Source organism: Plutella xylostella, chromosome 25 (assembly GCF_932276165.1).
Source record: "Plutella xylostella chromosome 25, ilPluXylo3.1, whole genome shotgun sequence".
Classification (NCBI taxonomy): domain Eukaryota; kingdom Metazoa; phylum Arthropoda; class Insecta; order Lepidoptera; family Plutellidae; genus Plutella; species Plutella xylostella.
The window spans coordinates 2,627,677-2,645,801 of NC_064005.1; the positions used below are offsets into that span (position 1 = coordinate 2,627,677).

The 18,125-nt window shown below is 40.2% G+C and overlaps 1 protein-coding gene across 2 annotated transcripts; it reads right to left on the minus strand.

Moving 5' to 3' along the window:
- Positions 1–43: 43 nt before the first annotated feature.
- Positions 44–17,977, minus strand: LOC105380558 (protein transport protein Sec23A). 2 transcript variants are annotated; one of them, XM_038107302.2, is made up of 14 exons: positions 17,818–17,977; positions 17,450–17,737; positions 15,521–15,776; positions 14,837–15,407; positions 14,217–14,359; positions 13,480–13,619; positions 12,860–12,978; positions 12,196–12,349; positions 11,408–11,559; positions 9,387–9,561; positions 8,537–8,692; positions 1,971–2,036; positions 1,535–1,555; positions 44–802 (listed from the first exon to the last, which is right to left on the minus strand). In XM_038107302.2, exons 2-14 carry the CDS (start codon positions 17,726–17,728, stop codon positions 713–715), a joined length of 2,322 nt encoding a protein of 773 aa, XP_037963230.1. In that variant the 5' UTR covers positions 17,729–17,737; positions 17,818–17,977; the 3' UTR covers positions 44–712. The 2 variants fall into 2 exon arrangements, with proteins under 2 accessions (XP_037963230.1, XP_037963231.1); XM_038107303.2 differs by lacking the exon at positions 1,535–1,555.
- Between the last annotated feature and the right edge of the window lie 148 nt (positions 17,978–18,125).

An 18,125-nucleotide genomic window follows, 5' to 3' on the forward strand; every position in this document is an offset into this window, starting at 1 on the left:
GAAAAAAAATAACATAAATGTAAGTAAAATTAAACTATTCAAAACAAATTATATGCCATTTATTTTGGAAATATAGATAGGTACAACTACATTTAGGTATTGAAGTTGCTATTAAAATTCATCCACCTAATACTGCACAACAGAAAATTGAATTAAATAAAAGATATAAAAGTCATACTATACAATCTCTATAATAACCTTTTTTCATTTCAATATAAATGTAAACTAAACACAACATACTATATAGATCCAATTTAATTTACACAGTAGAAAATATAACTTAAAATTGTAGTAAACATAGGGGAATCTTCATCGATGGACAAAACGCACGCATGCCTATAGGAATTTTATTACATCTGCCACCATGGAATATCAACTGCAGAGCGACAAATATTATAACAGTAGTGGCCGAAATTGGAACTAACGCATTTAGGACGCTCTGCTATTTTTAGTTTAAAAAACGTAGCATATTCTTAAGGTAAGCGTCCACCTTACGGCATTTACGCAACGGCCGCATCGCATTCAGTATTCTTTGTATAGAAATCCACACAAGTGCGTCCACTTCATCGCCGTTTCTCCATACATTTATGACAATTCGTTTGGGCCGATTTGTGGACGCTTACCTTTAAACAGAATAGCTACCAAAATGCGCGGGGGTCGCCCAAGACGAAAGGACATAGATCATCCATAACGCACTATTTGTCAGTTACTGCTAGGCGGTCGACGACACGGCTAGCTTCTTAAGATGCTCCATGAACACTTGCAGCGACACGTCATCCGTCAACACGGGGGCGCCACCGTCCTGCGAATGTTAAAACAAGCCTTAATATGGTTATAAAGCTTAAAATGTGTTAAGACCAAACCCCAGATTTACGAGTAAATTGTGGCATTATCAGAAACGTTACCTTATCGGCAGTGAAGAGATTAGCTTACAGTAATTTAAGGACCATAAAAGAAGCTCCCTTTTCCCTGATAGCGAAGCAGCTAGCTTTATACATAATATCCGATAATATACAAGGTATCTATCGTGATAGTAGTAGTTTGAAGTTTTGGCAGTTTACATAAAAGCCAAGCTTCCGTTTTCATCTAAACGTCTCCTAATCAGCATTTGATCTGGAATTCTCTGTATTGTAGGAAGATTATGAAAAACCTTTGTCAAATCTTAATTTGGTTGATTCAGACTCACTGGCAGTACATTAGAAACCACGTCTGAAATCTCTAGTTAGAATCTCGAATCTCTAGTTGAAATATGGTCAAGTTACGTCGTTGCTAGTGTACCTACGTCGTCGTCTCAGGTTAAACATTTGTTAAGCAGCATGCAAAAGCCTAATGCTTTTTCGTGAATACCTTGGGATATGTCTGAATTCTAATCTTCTTCTGGTTAAACGAACTAAAATAGTTCAGAAAGTTACTACAATAACTAATTAGGTACTATAGGTATTTACGAAGAAGCAAGGGTAAATTAATTACAAGGTTAAAAGTTAGTAAACCAACACCGACCAATGAGAAATTAGAATAATAAAAAAAACACTACCGCTGATGGTATCGGCATCGCCTGGTTTTCGCCGAAACAAAGATGAAACAAAAAAAAACACATAAATTTCAAACCATGCTGTGATGGAAAAAACCAATCGAATTTAAAATCATGCTACTCTTATTGCAATCAACTAAAAAACGTCGCAGCACGCTGCCATGCTAATAGGTTCTAATTAAATTATAATTATTCATTCATTCATTGATTAACTAGGTACCTAAGCTTTTAATAATTCTCATAAACACATACTTTACGTCGTGTGATAAAGATATGTAAAGTACATGATGTATCTATCCTAAAATCATTATATGCAGGTATACTCAAATGTGATGATTTTTTCATCTCACTCTACTTTCTTCCATGTCTTTCGTTCCATGATTATAAAAATTGTTATTATAATTAATGTATAAGTAAACGTTTGATTATAACGACTCACCCCGCCATACGCGTACATGTTGTTGTGAGTCTGAGAGGGATTCACTTTGGACAGCAAGAACCGGGCCTGGAACACAAAATATATTAATTATTATAAGAAATATTCACCTAAACATCAAGTAAAAGTAAGTTTTCGATAATTCATGAACAATTTGTAAGTAGGTCTACAGATATAGAAACAATATCTGAAAAGGCAGCCGTCACGTTAGTGAGGGGTAGGAATTAAGATGGAGTAATGACAGACGTACAATGGACAACATTTCATTTTCTTTACCCTATATTTTTATTAGTTATTCGGAAAGTTTATAGAAAATTAGTGGACCCGTATTTTTTTATTTTGTATATACATTAATTTTTGCATGTTATTTTTAACTTTAAAGTTAATTATTTTAAAATCGGAAGTGACGTCACATATTAGGCTCAATTTTTATTTTTGTCTATTGCCTGAGTCTCGAAAAAAACATAAATGACACTGACAAGTGATATTTAAACTTTGTTTACATGCCAACCAACAAATGGGTCATTTTCAAATGACATTGATATTTCTGATGATGGAAAGTAGGTACTTATCATGTAAAAAAATAAGCAGAAGCATTTTTTCAACTGTGTAGGCGGTGGCATGCTCTGGGACATATTATATAGAGGTCATCTCTTAATAATAAATAAAAAAAATAGTCAGAAAGTGTCAGAACAGAATTAATGAAAATGACCCAAATAAACAACAACGTCACGATAAAACGTCAACGTCAATCAAAAATGAAAGTGACAGTTACATTGTTTTTAAATCTATGGGCTTTGATCATCAAAATGCATCGCACCTGATGCATGACGTCATCAGCACTTTTTTACTATTTTATGATTTTCTCGAAAATGATACATCCAAAAAATACAAAAACATTTTTTTTGTGGCCTTTAGAGCTAAATCTCGAAATGGTTTTCGATTTATAGCAGCTTTAGTTTTTTGAAATGTTGTCCATTAGGGAGAGAACATATACATTCGGTTGCAAACTATGGTACAGTATAACACGATTCATACAGAAACAAAACCACTTCCGTTAATTCTCTCTCAACTATGAATAGAATCAATGAACGGGACGCGTAAATAAATTAAAAAATATTGTCGATAACGGAAAGAAATAAGTCTTCATGATCCTTTGTTAGACGTGTTTGTATTATTTTTATCATCCGACTACCAATAGAGACGGATGTTTCAGAAACATTCGAACCCTCAGACAGTTAGAGCTAAAACACCTAGCCGATTATTCAAATAGCAACGTAACTCTTAATTTATAAACGATAATATCGATAAATGGTCGGAAATTGTACTTGAGAGATTGGATTGGCCGTTGTTGACTGGTGTGAACATAATACCTAATTGAGAAGTGAAGATATAAACCAGTATTTACTAATTTTAGGACGAAGAAACAGGAGAAATATCAAAGGAAATATTGGTGGAGACGTAACCCGGATGAGCCAGAGGAGAGAAGTCAGTGGTTTTATTGATATACTATTGACCGAATGTACTATGTTCTGGAAGATCAAGATTGAAATATGTGACATCAGATTTGCCTGAAGGAAACAATTTAAAGGAAAAGAATAGAGTTAACAAACTAGATTTCCAGAGAGTTAATTTAATGAGAATATCTAGATCTCTCTTTGAATAATTACTTGGGACTTCGTCAATAGTAGTGACAATGACAAATAGAAATATATTTCAAAGAATTTTTCAATACCTTATTCAAAAGCATTAAATGCAATGCCCTGCTGAATATTACAGTAAATTGCATACGAAAAAATGTACAGTCATCTAGAAAAGTGCATCATACTAATAAGTTTTACATGTAATATCGATTCAAACACTAGACCATACAGTGTTTCCACTTAACCGCAATGATCGATAGACTTTAATTAGTGCAAGCTTACCCTTAGTTTTAATATATTCCTAAATACGTGTAAGTGAGAATAAAATATCTCAGGACTACAGAAAAATATTTATCGATACAGTGATTTGACGCGTGTGTACGATCAATAAAAAAGAAAAACGTAGCAGCAACGGTTGAGCACCAAACGGCAGTAATAAACTGGCCGTCGCCGCACAAAACAATGAAAATCTTATCGCGATAACGAAACAAAATGTTTTACCAAATACCACTGGCTGCTTTCGCCCTGACATGTACGTTGATATTTCAACTCACCCACGCATTCGGCCAGACTACTACGAAGCACTCTGAACACAAAAAAGGTGCAATATAACATCAAATTAATTGCATCATAATTTTAACAACTGAAAACGCTGTTTTACAAGGCAACCTGCAATGTCAAATGCATTTCAGATTATGGCTGTTATAGTGTTACATTTTCAATCAATTATAAATACCTTATTTAGTTTATTATTTGATGGCAATTGTTTCAGATTTAATATGTGTTTTAATACTCAGCGGAGTGAGAAAAGAAGATTTAGATGCGACGATGGTGACGAAACTACGTGAACACAATCTGAATCCTGATGATTTGAACAACAGGTATTGCTGAGCCAATTTAAAATCTTGAAATATAAAACAAATCGGCATACCTACAATAAAAAGTACTGATAATCTATATTTTTTTTATAGGACGATACAACATGAATGTTTTGCAAAAAATTCAAAAATCGAATCACACATAACAAAACAAGGCAGTCATGTCGAAAAACAAAAGTCTGCTGAACAAAGTCAAAGTAAGGATATATTTTTATTTAAAACACACCTTTATCTGCTTCCTTTTTTCTAACCCTGGGTTTTGCTTCCTGGAATAATCATACCGGCTTTGGTAACTTTTCAGAACGTGTCAATAAAGAAGAGTCTACGACTGTAGCGACGATGTCTAATGCACAAATGATAAAAATGCCATCAAAAATTCTCCATGAAAAAAATTATAAAGAAACGAAGCACAACAGGAGTCCATCGTCAGATTTACTACAGACGGCTCCAGTCGGTAAGTCCCCGAGCTTCGATAACATCTATAAATACTTGGACATGGACACAAAGCCACAACATGTAAACATGACTATGTCAACAACGATTGAACCAAAAAATTGCACTGAAAATTCATGCACCAATTCTTCAGATAACGCAAATACACCAAAGAAAACGGAGGAGGTCCATAATGTTAGTGATTTGTCCAATTCCAAACCCACTGATGAAGGAATATACAAAAAGGCTAGCAAAAAGGATTTAGAAGATCAGAAGTTAACTAAACAGCCTAAAAGTGTACTAAAACAGACCAAAAACAGTGAAGAAAGTACCACCGCTATTGATATTTTACGTAAAAACTCTAAAACAACATCGAATGACACTCGTGAACCTGGTAAAAAATTAAGCATATACAATGCTTTCAACGATTACTTGCTAAAGAGTGTAAATATCCCTGAAAACCTAACAACCAATGCACCAGGGTCGTTGTATGTTGACAATGATAACGTCAATAGTTTTCCAGAAGCGGATGGGTTTGACACTGGAGACCGTGAGAAAAAAGCCATACCCGCACAAGGCCAACACAACCACAACAAGAGTAAAAGCAAAAGTAAACCGAAAAAAAAACCATCTCATCTACTTCAGGAAATAACCAACAAAATAAAAAACAGCGTACTAAAAGACCTCAGAAAGGAAATGCCAAACGAATACCAACAATCTAAGAAACAAGAAGACTACAAAAATAAACTAAAGGAAGTTCCAAACGAACTGCTAGAAGCATTAACAAAAGAAATTAAAAGTAAAATCTTGAGAGATCTAAAAAAGGATATAACAGATCACGTAAAAGAATCTTTAACAGAGCAAACGGTGACTTTAAAAGACAAAGACATGGCTACTCAAGCTGAACCACAAACGGAGGTAAAGCTTAAAAAAGACGTTACTACAGATAAAACCAAACATCATAAACGCAAACATATCGCTACAACAACAACTAAGACGACGACTACCACATCGGAGAGGGTGATTGAGAAGAGAATCGAGATCGAAACAGCAGAACAATCAGAGGAAACCGATAAAAAAGGGCCACCTGAAGTAAAAAGTTTACCTCACATCCCTCCGAATAATAATTACCCTCCTGCAGGAGTATTCACTGTCAAGAAGCACACCGATACCGCGCATGCTTCGCAGCATGCTCAAGCCACCAACAATGTTATCTACAACAGTATCCCGTTAAATTTAGAAAAACTGGCAAACTTTCCCCCTCTGCCGGCCATCATCACATCTACACCAGGAAACGGTGTGATGTATCCTGCAGGGGATATTCCAGGGTACCCAGGGATGTTTAACCCGTTTAATTACAACGGCTATCCTCAAGCTGTGCCTCAGCAACTTGTCAATAAGCAGATGGATGTGAGCAATGGGCAGATTCAGGCCAGCCTTGTAATGGGTGGTTTGGCCAAGGTCGTATCGGCACCGTCTTCCACTGTGCTCGCCACCACCGTGTTCACCAAGACCACTCGGAGGCCAACTACTGTCCCCAGAAGTCCAAGTACCACTACAGAAAGCGCAGGTAAGATTAATCAATATCTAGGTAGGTACATTTTATATTTCAAGGCTTATACCATGTTAGACTTATGAAAAATAGTTTGTATTTTTGCAGATAAAAAAGCTGAAAATGCTATGGTGCTCGACAAGCTTTCGCAGCTATTCGAACAGATACAGACGCTGAAGGCGAAAATCGATAATCCTCCTAAACAACAACCTATGACCGAAACAAAATTGATTTCACACGACTATGTAGCTAATGATGATGGAAGGGTGCCGATTTATCGCACGTCATTCCCGCAACAGAGGGAGAGCGGCAACCTGGCTCCACTGCTGGGCACCAACATCCTCGATGTCAGCAGAGCTGTCTACAACAAGCGCGACCCCTACGTAGTAGACATGCCCCGGCCCGTGCCCCGGCCCGTGCCCCCGCCTGTGCCCCCGCCAGTGCCCTCGCCCAGCCGGCCGGCCGCGCCGCGACACCTCCCCGCAATGACGATACAGACAAACTCCTACGACATACCGCCTCTCGGCATACCGATCAAAGTCAAGAAGACACCCTTCGGCACAATCGTACAGAACCAAAACATAGTTGTGATCACGACAAGAAGACCATACAGTTCTGTTGAGGACAAGACATGGAATGTTCAGCGATCTGCACATCACAGGCGCCCGATGGACCAGAGCGCGTCTAAACCAGCGTACGAGACCATACCAATGACCTACCACAACAAGAACACTCACGAGGTTTTAGAGGAAGTCAATGACCAAGGAAATCTCGGCCGCTTTCAGCTGCGCTACAACTCTCAGACAAATGAAGAAAAACATTCACCAAAGTTCGCTCATCCTAAGGCCGAGCCTGATCTATACGAGCCACTGCGCGAATACCGACCGAAGAATGTCAACTTCGACTCATACTTAGCGGAGCAGCAATGGAATGCGCCGAAAACCTTTGCGTCCAGTGCCAGCAAGCATCGGAACACACATGTCTCTGAACCTCCTTTACAGGAGTTCAAAGATCCTGATTACAAAGCGTCACAGCCAGAGCACAGATTGAAGCATTTCTCTGATCCAAAAATCGAAAAGCGTCCCGAACACCATCATACGAAGCACCAGTTTAAACACCACTTCTCTCAACTCGACGCGATAGAATCTAGGGAGAGGGAAAGAGAGAGAAGTAGTATGGAGAATGCGCATACGGTCAGAGTGCCGCACAGACATCAGATGTCGATGAAGAGGCGACCGTCTACTTATGATGACACGCATTTCAAAAACTTCCTGAAGACGCAACAGAAAGTCAACGCTATGTTGGAGAGAATGCTGGCGGCGAAACCTAAAACTGTAAATAAGCAAGTGAGCAACAGACGGACGGTAGAAAAGGTCCGTCTTTAGATCATAAAAAAAAATATAAGACTAAGGTATAGTAATAAACAGAACATAAATGTAAGTAAGACATGAAACATAATAAATCCATGTAAGTTTTTAGAAAGATAACTTATGTAAAATGTAAATAAATGCCACGGGAGAATATTACCTAGCCTAAGCTTGAGAATTTCGATTATACGTTAATTAACTGCTCGTTGTTTTACTTAACATAATTAAATTAAAATATTATTAATTTACCGCTAATCATTTAATGTACAAGTCAATGAAATATCCGTTCATTTTACATTAGTTGAATATAGTTATAGGTGACTATTAAATCAAGAACTATAGGTATTTAGGTAGATACAATACCTATTTAGAAGCTACATTATAGCTAAAGACATATTTAGGTTCCCTCACAGGACTGAGCTATACTCTAGGATGGTGTGACCACAACATACGCCGCACAACATCTAGAGGGTACCAAGCTTGACCCCTGGTTCTTATCAGGCAGCTACAAGCGAACACCGCTTGTACAGTCAGCTGCATAAGTAGTTTATTATTATTTCGTTTATTTTCCAAAAACATTTTATAATAGGTACATAAGTTTACAATTTACAAGTTATACACGTTTGTAGATTGTCTACATAACTATCTACATAACCGTCCATGTTTGAATTAATGAATGGTCAGGTTGTGTACATACCTGTGAGCCGCCGTGCTCTGTATCAATGTACCGTGGCACGGGGAACCTGGTCTGCAGGATCTCCTGTGCGTCGTCGACGGGCGCTCGTAGCAGCTGCTTGAAGTTCTCGTACTCAGCCATGTCCTGGTAGCGGAGCGCGCGCCATTGCGCTATTGTCTGCGGATGGGGAGTGGGGGTTAGTGAATGGTTAAAGAAAAAAAGTGGACTTTATTCGGGTCACAGTCACTGCACACAGTCCACAAACCGAAAGGTAAAAATAAGATCTATGTCCTTCCATACGTCATCGTATTCAGACGACTGTACCACTGTTGCAACCGTGTTACCTCTGTGGCTGTCTTAGGGTAAGCTATCAGAAGTAATGTCGCTATATAGATCCTACATTGACGCTTTAGAAACGCTTCAGCGTCAACTAACAGCTCATCAAAGATCAGCTACATAATCAGACTTGGCTTTTACTATCGACACTATTTTCAATATTTGGTAGTCTCTGGTGGTGGTTACCTCTCCATGGTAGATGAGTATCTGGAAGAAGGTGTCCATGAGCAGGATGCGGTCGGGCTGGATGGAGCTGGTGTCCAGCAGCACGGGCTCGGGCGTGCCTCCGAAGAAACGTGAGGTGACGTCGTTCCGTACGTCATAGTATTCAGTCGACTGTACCACTGTTGCAACCGTGTTACCTCTGTGACTGTCTTGGGCTGCTCTATCGGAATGAAAGGCGCTATTTGGTCGCTCTACCATTGACGCTTTGAAAACGCTTCAGCGCCCACCAACAACTGGTCAAAGATCAGCTGCAGACGCAGACGTGGCTTTGACTATCAACACTATTTTAGCAGTCTCTGGTAGTAATTACCTCTCCATGGTAGATGAGGATCTGGAAGAAGGTGTCCATGAGCAGGATGCGGTCGGGCTGGATGGAGCTGGTGTCGAGCAGCACAGGCTCCGGGGCGCCTCCGAAGCTGTACGAGTAGAGGATCGGCTGGATCATGATGAGCGATTGCGTGAGGTCTTCGCGCATCAGCATGTGTCTGTGGAGAGAGGGAACAGATTTTAGACAGTTGTAGGGCATGGTCATGAAACGACAAGCTTGGCAGATGGAAAAAAGTCCCATGAACTTCATTAGTTATGTTAGTAGTTGGAGCATGACATTAAATGTAATTTGTAGTTGGCGCTGTTCTATTTCGATATGTTTGTGTAGTATTGAAGATAGTATCGAATTGCCACGTTAGCCCGTGATAGGCCCTCTGACCTCGGGCAGGTTAGCCGCTCTTAGATTACATAGCTTATTAGATATTTGACAACGGGGCTTATATGATTTTCTGTAATGTTTATATATTATTATAATGTTTACCTGTAGAAGGTGGTCTCGTCGGGCGAGTTGTTGAAGACCTGCAGGAACTGCGAGCGGCGCAGGTGGTACATGAACTGCGGGTACAGGCTGAAGCTCTCCGACAGACGGAAGCTGATCGGGCCCTCTTTGGCGTGCTCATTGTACACTATTTAATGTAGGACATGGGCCTTGGCCTTGGGCCTTTAAAAACACAAATATAGTATTTTTTGTGTCATTTTGATCATGCGTTTAATTAGTCCGCATTTATTTCGCTCCTTTGTACAACAATGTAGATAAAGTATCTACGGAGGCCCGGAATCAACAAACGCGTAATCTAGGGTGGAATAACTTTGGGCCGTTTAGCCGACCTTAGATACATAGCTTAGATATAGTCGGTGCGTTTCTTGAAGCAGGCCAGCTGTAGGCGTATGTTGGCTGGTTATAATGAAGGTCGCAATAATTGCCTGTAGATTAAAACCAAAATACACCTAACCTATAGAAGGTGGTCTCATCGGGCGAGTTGTTGAAGACCTGCAGGAACTGCGAGCGGCGCAGGTGGTACATGAACTGCGGGTACAGGCTGAAGTTCTCCGACAGACGGAAGCTGTTCGGGTCGCCCTTGCGTACTAATTGTACACTATTTAATGTAGGACATGGGCCTTACATGGGACATGGGACTTAGCCTTGGGCCTTTAAAAACACAAATATAGTATTTTTGTGTCATTTTGATCATGCGTTTAAATAGTCCGCATTTATTTCGCTCCTTTGTACAACAATGTAGATAAAGTATCTACGGAGGCCCGGAATAACTTTGGAATAACTTTGGGCCGGTTAGTCAAACTTAGACAGATAGCATACATGTAGTCGGAGCGTTTCTTGAAGCAGGCCAGCTGTGGGCGATTGTTGGCTGGTTATAATGAAGATCGCTATAAGAAGAATAACCTGTTACTTAAAACCAGACTTACATACACAATTCAAGCACTAACCTGTAGAAGGTGGTCTCGTCGGGCGAGTTGTTGAAGACCTGCAGGAACTGCGAGCGGCGCAGGTGGTACATGAACTGCGGGTACAGGCTGAAGTTCTCCGACAGACGGAAGCTGTTCGGGTCGTCCTTGCGTACTCATTGCACACTATTTAATGTAGGATATGAGCCTCGTTTGGAGGGTTATTGCCGGACTATCCATTGTTGGTAGGCAAGATGGAGAAAAGTCATTTCCGATAGTGTTTTTAAAACATGGATACCTACAGTAATTTTTGTATCGTTTTGATCATGCGTTTGATGAGTTTGAATTTATTTCGCTCCTTCCTAAAAAAGTTTCTAGGGAAGACAATTAACGCACAAAATTAGCATATCCTGACCTCGGGGCGATTACCTTAACCGTAGACGGTTTGTAAGAACGTTACATTACACAGAAATGCTCGCCAGAATGTTGTAAGTAATCTATACTCACCTTTAGATTACATAGCTTAGAATGGCGATTATGGTGTAGGTCGCTATAAAAAACCTGTAGATTATAACCAGATTTTACAATTCAAGCACTAACCTGTAGAAGGTGGTCTCGTCGGGCGAGTTGTTGAAGACCTGCAGGAACTGCGAGCGGCGCAGGTGGTACATGAACTGCGGGTACAGGCTGAAGTTCTCCGACAGACGGAAGCTGTTCGGGTCGTCCTTGGCGTACTCGCCGAACTTCTGGCACTGAGGGGAAAATTTGTAACGTTAGTCTCTCATTCATAATCAATAGTTTCGATGGGCAGCTGGACAATGTATTTTGATTTTATATGATACGTATATGATGGTATCTACAGGGTGTTCTAAAAAGGTTATACTAAGTCGAAACCTACATGTGCAGCACGTTATATCTAAGCCCAAAAATAAAATCAAAATTTCAAAATACGCGAAAAAAAACTCGTTAAAAAAATATTGATTTAGTGACGTTCGTTAGTACTATACAAAGTCCGAATGAAATTAGGCTAGGCTACGGAAATAAAGATAAAGCTTACACTTGTGTCAACATTAAAAATTCGTAGGTATTCAAATGTAGGTATGAGGTGGCCAAGGCATCAGCTATACTTTGTATTCTAGCTCCAAAACAGGTTAAATTTTAAAAACATTGATTTACCAGTAAATTCTGAAGTGACGTTTATCTACAAAGATAAACAGGCCATGATGCAGCTCTTGAAGGGCTAGTACGGAGCGCATTTAAGACGTGACAAAAGTTCTCCGTGACGCTCGCTCTTAAGGCTGCGTAATGTGAGTGAGCGCGATGCAAAACTTTTGTCAAGTCTTAAATATGCCCCGTGCTACTAGCCCTGCTCTATACTGCACACTCACCAGGCGTATGAGCATGCGGTCGAGCCAGCGCAGCACGTCGGGCCCGTCCTCCTGCTCCGCGCGGTACACCACCAGCCGCGCCATCACCACCGCCGCCGCCTCCTGGTCGAAGCCGGCCGATATGTGGTGTAAGTTGGCCGCGGCGTCGCCCCAACTGTGGGAGAGGACAGGTGTTATATAGATGAAGCTGTTGTGAAAAATAACGTAAATTCGGGAAAAACAACAGTAGAATGTTTTTAGTTAGAGAGCACATATCGCCCATAAAAGATTTCCGAATATTAGTTTTTGGAGCTCCAGTTTAGCATGTAAAAGTCATTAACTTCTACATAAAAGCGGGACGTAATAGAAATGCAATCTCTCCGAGCCCGAGCGATGTATCAAATAATTGTCGTCTATCTGAAGAGCTAATCTTTTCAACAAGGTGACAAACCTGTCAACAACACGCTAAGAAGGAGAAACCCTTATCCCTATAGGTATACAATACAATACAATACACAATACAATACAATATAACTTTATTGAACAAAACACACAACATACATTAAATAACAAAAGGAGTAAGCACAATATGCGGCCTTATCGCTAAAAGCGATCTCTTCCAGGCAACCTTTGGGTGAATGAGAGACTTATTGAGGTATGTATTAATCTAGCAGTAAGTACATACTTGCGCGCGACAGTGGTGACCCGGACGCGGCGTTGCCCACTAGAGTGCTGGTACTGCGTGATGAACTGCATGCAGCCGCGCCCGCCCGCCGGCACCGGCGCCGAGTGCTGGTTTACTACCTGGGGACAACAGTGTTATGTTTATATTCATAGGTAGATAGCAAATCAAATCAAACTCTTTATTCGTGTACACAGGTAGCTGGTAGGGTTTTTGGAGAGAGATTGCAGTTATATTCATTGGGTCTATTTTCAACCAGATTATTGGCTGATAAATATTATGATGACTATTATGATATTATCATAAACGAGGGTCCCTATAGTCATCATTCGTCATTGGTTAGAGACGAAGAAGCGACGCCATTGGTGCGCTCTATGCTGCCCGGCTGCTATTGGTCCATTACGTTATGATGCTATCTGACTAATTTTTTATCATTCGTTGTATCTAAATATGTCATCGTCGCGACGTCTTGCCGCCATTTTGGAACACTTTAGAATATTTTGTCCTAAATACACTATCACGAATCATGTCACCCGTTTTTGGAAAGCATTACAGCGTTATTCTACTTGTAGTTTCGTTTCTTAAATACCATAGATATTAGACTAATTGTTTTTTTTCCTAACCTCAAAGAACACGGCGACGGTGGTGCTGGGCGTGAAGGTGCACATCTTCCACTGGCAGGAGCCGCCCATGCCCACCTCCTGCTCCGACACTGATGCCCCCTTCACGTTCAGCGAAACACAGGATCCGATCGCGCCCGATACTGGAATTATTGAGGGTGTTAGTGGTTTGTGTTGCACGTTTTATTCTAAGGGTATTGTTTATGTTTAGTATTCACTAAATTATTATCTGTGGTTTCATGTATAGCTGTCTCGCTCTATTGCGCTCTCTCTCTCACATCGTCTGTGTCAACGTAACATTAAGCTCCACAACATTTAATTAATTAAAAATAGAAAGACCTCTATTCTATTGATGATAAACACCACCGCAATAGACTAGCATCAGTCGCTGACTGTGTAATATGTCCGGTGCACCCTGCATATATTCTATGAGTAATGGGTGATACATCACTACAGACTACAGAAGGTATATTTGGTGGACCCTCCTGTGTGGTATACTGGCTATGGGGGGACAAAAATAATTTAGTTTTATTTTGAAAATCATGGCAATGGTAGGAATAGAGTTTTAAGTTACATTTACGCTCTCGCAAATATAGCGGTACCTATACCGGAAACTATCATGAAACTGTTTATTTTTGTAAACTATATGTATAACTTGTATTAAGGCCCCAGAAAACCTTGGACCTTTGTGGGAAATAAGCTCTCTACTATAGTTAGACCAGATGAGTGTAAGTGCTTACTTTTCAACTCGCGACTGCACTTGACCTCGAGCGTGCCGTTGAAGGCCATCTTGAAGTCGCCCTTCTGGTCCTTGGAGAACACGCGCTGGAACGTCTGCTTGAACAGCGACGAGTTGAACGAGTCGCCCATCACCATGTGTCCACTGGAATTGTGCGCAAAATATTAATTTAAAAGGAATGAACTTTAAAAAACTAAGCGCTGATTTTTCAATGGCTCAGATAAATGTTATCTGGTGACTGTCTAATACAAAATACAAACATTCAGACGTGACAGCATCAGAATTATTCCTCAGATAACATTTGTCTGACTATTGAAAATTCAGCCCTAAAACATAAAATGTGGAAAACTACACAGCAAAAAATACGTAGTGACGGTTTTTTTGTACTACAATTATCGTTGGGCTGTGTAGTGTAGTAGGCAAACTGTTCGCCGCCGCCGTCTGAATAAGCGGTATATTGCGGTTTAGCATACCGAGTGTTTAGTTTGATAGTTTTGCGTTCATTCTATGCAGTTAGAAGCGTTACGCGCGTCCAGTAACAAGCAATCAGCTTTCCTATAAGAAATGCAGCTTTATCAATTACGCCTCATATTTAAATTTTATGAAATTAACGTAACTTACCCAGTAGAGTTGCAGCACTGCTTCATCTCCATCAAACCGGTCTGGTCAAGCGCGCACGAGTAGATGTCTATAGCATGTCCATTCGTAGCCGAGCGCAGAGATAGCGCCTCGTAGTGCTTGATAGCCTTCTTCATGTACTTGGCGTTGTCTTTGTGGATGTCGTGGTGAGACCTAATTGGCTGCTTCAGCTCATCGTTCACCACCTGACCCGGACCCTGAGAGCACGGGCCGCCGAGGAACATCATGATGCGGGCTCCCGTGTTGGGGTAGGTCACTTCGAGTAGGCCAACGGCCAGTGATAGGGCTACACCGCTGCTTCGTAGCGGCCTCTTGCCCATGCCTAGAGGCCAGGGGTCACGGCCTAGTTCGCTAAGCAAGTCGGTGAGTGGCATGTCGCATTGCTTGACGGGTTGGAGGAAGCGGTAGGCGGGGGGCTGCTGGGGGCCGCCGGGGCCGCGCTGCTGCGGGTTTGGAGCCGTCACGCGACCAATAGACAGCTGCTCTTGAATTTGTTTGGCTGTCAAGTCTTTTGTGCCTTTGAAGACGTAGCATTTTGATATGCCTTCCGATCCTACAAAATTAACTGTATTTTAGTCAACTAGCCTTACATAATTTAACATCACATAACAATGAAATAACTTACATCATTACATTACATCAAGTTAATGCCCAACAAAAACTTACCTAATTCGTGAATCTGCACCATACGTCCAAACGTGATGAGTCCTATCAGGGCATTCTGTGGCATCAGACTGAGGGAGGTTTGTAGGGAGTCCTTCAGCGCTCCAAGTTCCTCCTCGTCCATGCACGTGTCTACGACCAGCAGGTAGATGGGCGGCATGGTCTGCGCGCGCGTGATTGTGTACTCGATGGTGGAGAAGTTGGGAATGAGCTCGGCCGGCTGCTGCTGTTCTGATATAGCGGCATATTGCGGTGGGAACTGAAATTAATTGTAGATATATTTGGTTATTTGGAAGGATTCATTAAAAGTTCGTAATTTTCTGAGACACAAATAAATGAAGGTCTATCCATCATTAGTCAGTCAGGTCTTAGGATGGCCAAAACATGGCGAATAAAGTATAGTGCCACCTTCTTCAGTCAATGATATTATAAAAGCTTGAAGGTAAAACTTGAATGCCATCATTGCAGTACTCTAAGAAGTAAGTAGGTGATGGTTGTTTGCTTCTTAATTTAAGTAGTAAACTAAAATATCTATAAGTATTCTTAAAGAAATTCAAACTTAAAGTACTACCTATTTGTAAAGAACGCTTATATTCTAACCCCCTTATTCATAGAAAAGTTACAATACGTTTTAACTAATAAACTGTTTTGTCCCTCTCTGTCAAGAAACAAATTGTTCTTTGTCGGAGAGGGACAAAACAGTTTATTAGTTAAAACGTATTGTAACTTCTCTATGAATAAGGGGGTTAGAATAAAATAATATTTCTTAATTGTACTAGTCATTATTATAATTTAAATGATTATGATGCAAACATTAGTCAAGTGTCATAAGAAGGCACATTGTAGATCTTTTCAGAAATACCTATATCCAGCAAAGTCAAATATTTTTAGTCAGATATAGTCATGTATATTTATTTATGTATTACAATATAGTTATTAGGTATATATTTTATATATATTTTTCATTTTATTTTAAAGTATTTATTTATGTCTTTTTCATAGTAGGTATTTATTTATATGCTTATTATGTATTTATGTTCTAAGTAGGTATAGGTAGTAAGTAGGTTAAGATTGAGCAACAAAAATTGTAGGCTGTATTAAATTAGTATTGTTATTGTACCTGTAACTTAATAGCTCGTAAGTAACTCTTTTATCCACCAACAAAGGTTGGCTGGAAGAAATTGCTTTTTGGCAATAAGCCCGCCATTGTATGCTTTCACTGTGTTTTTCAATTGTTATGTATCTATATTTCTGTGTACAATAAAGTGTTAAATAATAATAATTTTTATTTATGGTATAAATGTAAAATTTTCTGATGGACATACATTTTTACAAACTACTCTCCGTTCAGATAAGGGGGGCTCTTTCTGTCTAAGGAGAAAGACTGAATGACTGGATGATGCATGGACTATGCAGAAATCCTGGGTTTGAGCCCCGGCCAGGACTAATATTTGTTTTGATATTTGCACTCAGGTCTTGGATGTTAAATGTTGTGTGATATCTCCAGCCTGTCTACCAAGTGTGGAGATTGTGGCAATAACCATCCAGTCTTGGAGGAGGTATATGTTGTGCAGTGGATTATTATGAGTTTATTAAGCCAAACCCACACAACTACTCATAGTATACATAATTATGAATTTGCAAAGACATTTAAAAAACATTAGCAGATGTAGAGTTGCTGCTGATGATAGGCTGTTGTTGAGGGGAGCAATAGCAATGAGAAAAATACAAGTACCACTTAAATATACTTTTTACTTATTGGTACTTTATCTTCAATACTACATGAATTTGTTCATTAATTACCAGTATTTTGTGCCACTATGTAAAAAGTTGAGGAATCGAAATTATAGGAATCAGAATTGACATCAATAATAGGGCAGGTGCCTGGGGACACAGGTCAACACAGAATAGCATCACTAACAAGATACTTACAGGATTTCTTTGGAAGCAAAAGTTGCAGACCCACAGCTTGGCGCGGTAGTCGACCTGGCACATCGGGTTGAGGATCGCGCGGCAAGTGTTGCGGGTGCACAGCACGGGCTCATACTGGATCGGGGGCAGATCTGGGCGCTCCTTCAGCGGCTGGTACAGGCACGCCAGCGGCACCACCAGCCGAGTCGTCTCGATCCGGCTCGACGGCCACACGTTCCACGTGAGCCGTATCCCATCCCGGTCCTCGTTCTGCTGTATAAACTCTTCGTACGTCGCCATATCCGTCGTCTAGCAGGAAAACATCAAGAAAACAGTGAATCACCGAGTTATAACACCGATTTTCACTGAGGTTATCGATTTATACACACCAACGGTTCATGCGGCGGACGGAGATTACACTAGCCTCAGTGGTATTCAATGCCTAGCCTCAATATTCATTTAATTTAACGAATTATTAACAATATTGAATAATTTTACAACACATACGGGACTGGCTGATTTGGCAATTGTCAAAAAACCATAGACAAAACAGATTAATTTCAGCTGTCACATTCGCCACGTCATTTTTGAGAACGCAATAAGTTTTTTTCTTTGCATGTGTGTAATAAATGTACAAAAGAAAAAAAATCGCAATATAAAATCTTAAAAATAAAGATTTCTTGATTTGCTTAAAACA

Bases quoted from the DNA above. Each gene is read 5' to 3' on its own strand.
- LOC105380558 (XM_038107302.2), bottom strand. From the start codon at position 17,728: ATGGCGACGTACGAAGAGTTTATACAGCAGAACGAGGACCGGGATGGG. The intron at 15,408-15,520 runs GTAAGTTTTTGT...TTAATTTTGTAG, and splicing joins GGTGCAGATTCACGAATTAG to GATCGGAAGGCATATCAAAA. The intron at 12,979-13,479 runs GTTAGGAAAAAA...TGTTGTCCCCAG, and splicing joins CCGTCGCCGTGTTCTTTGAG to GTAGTAAACCAGCACTCGGC.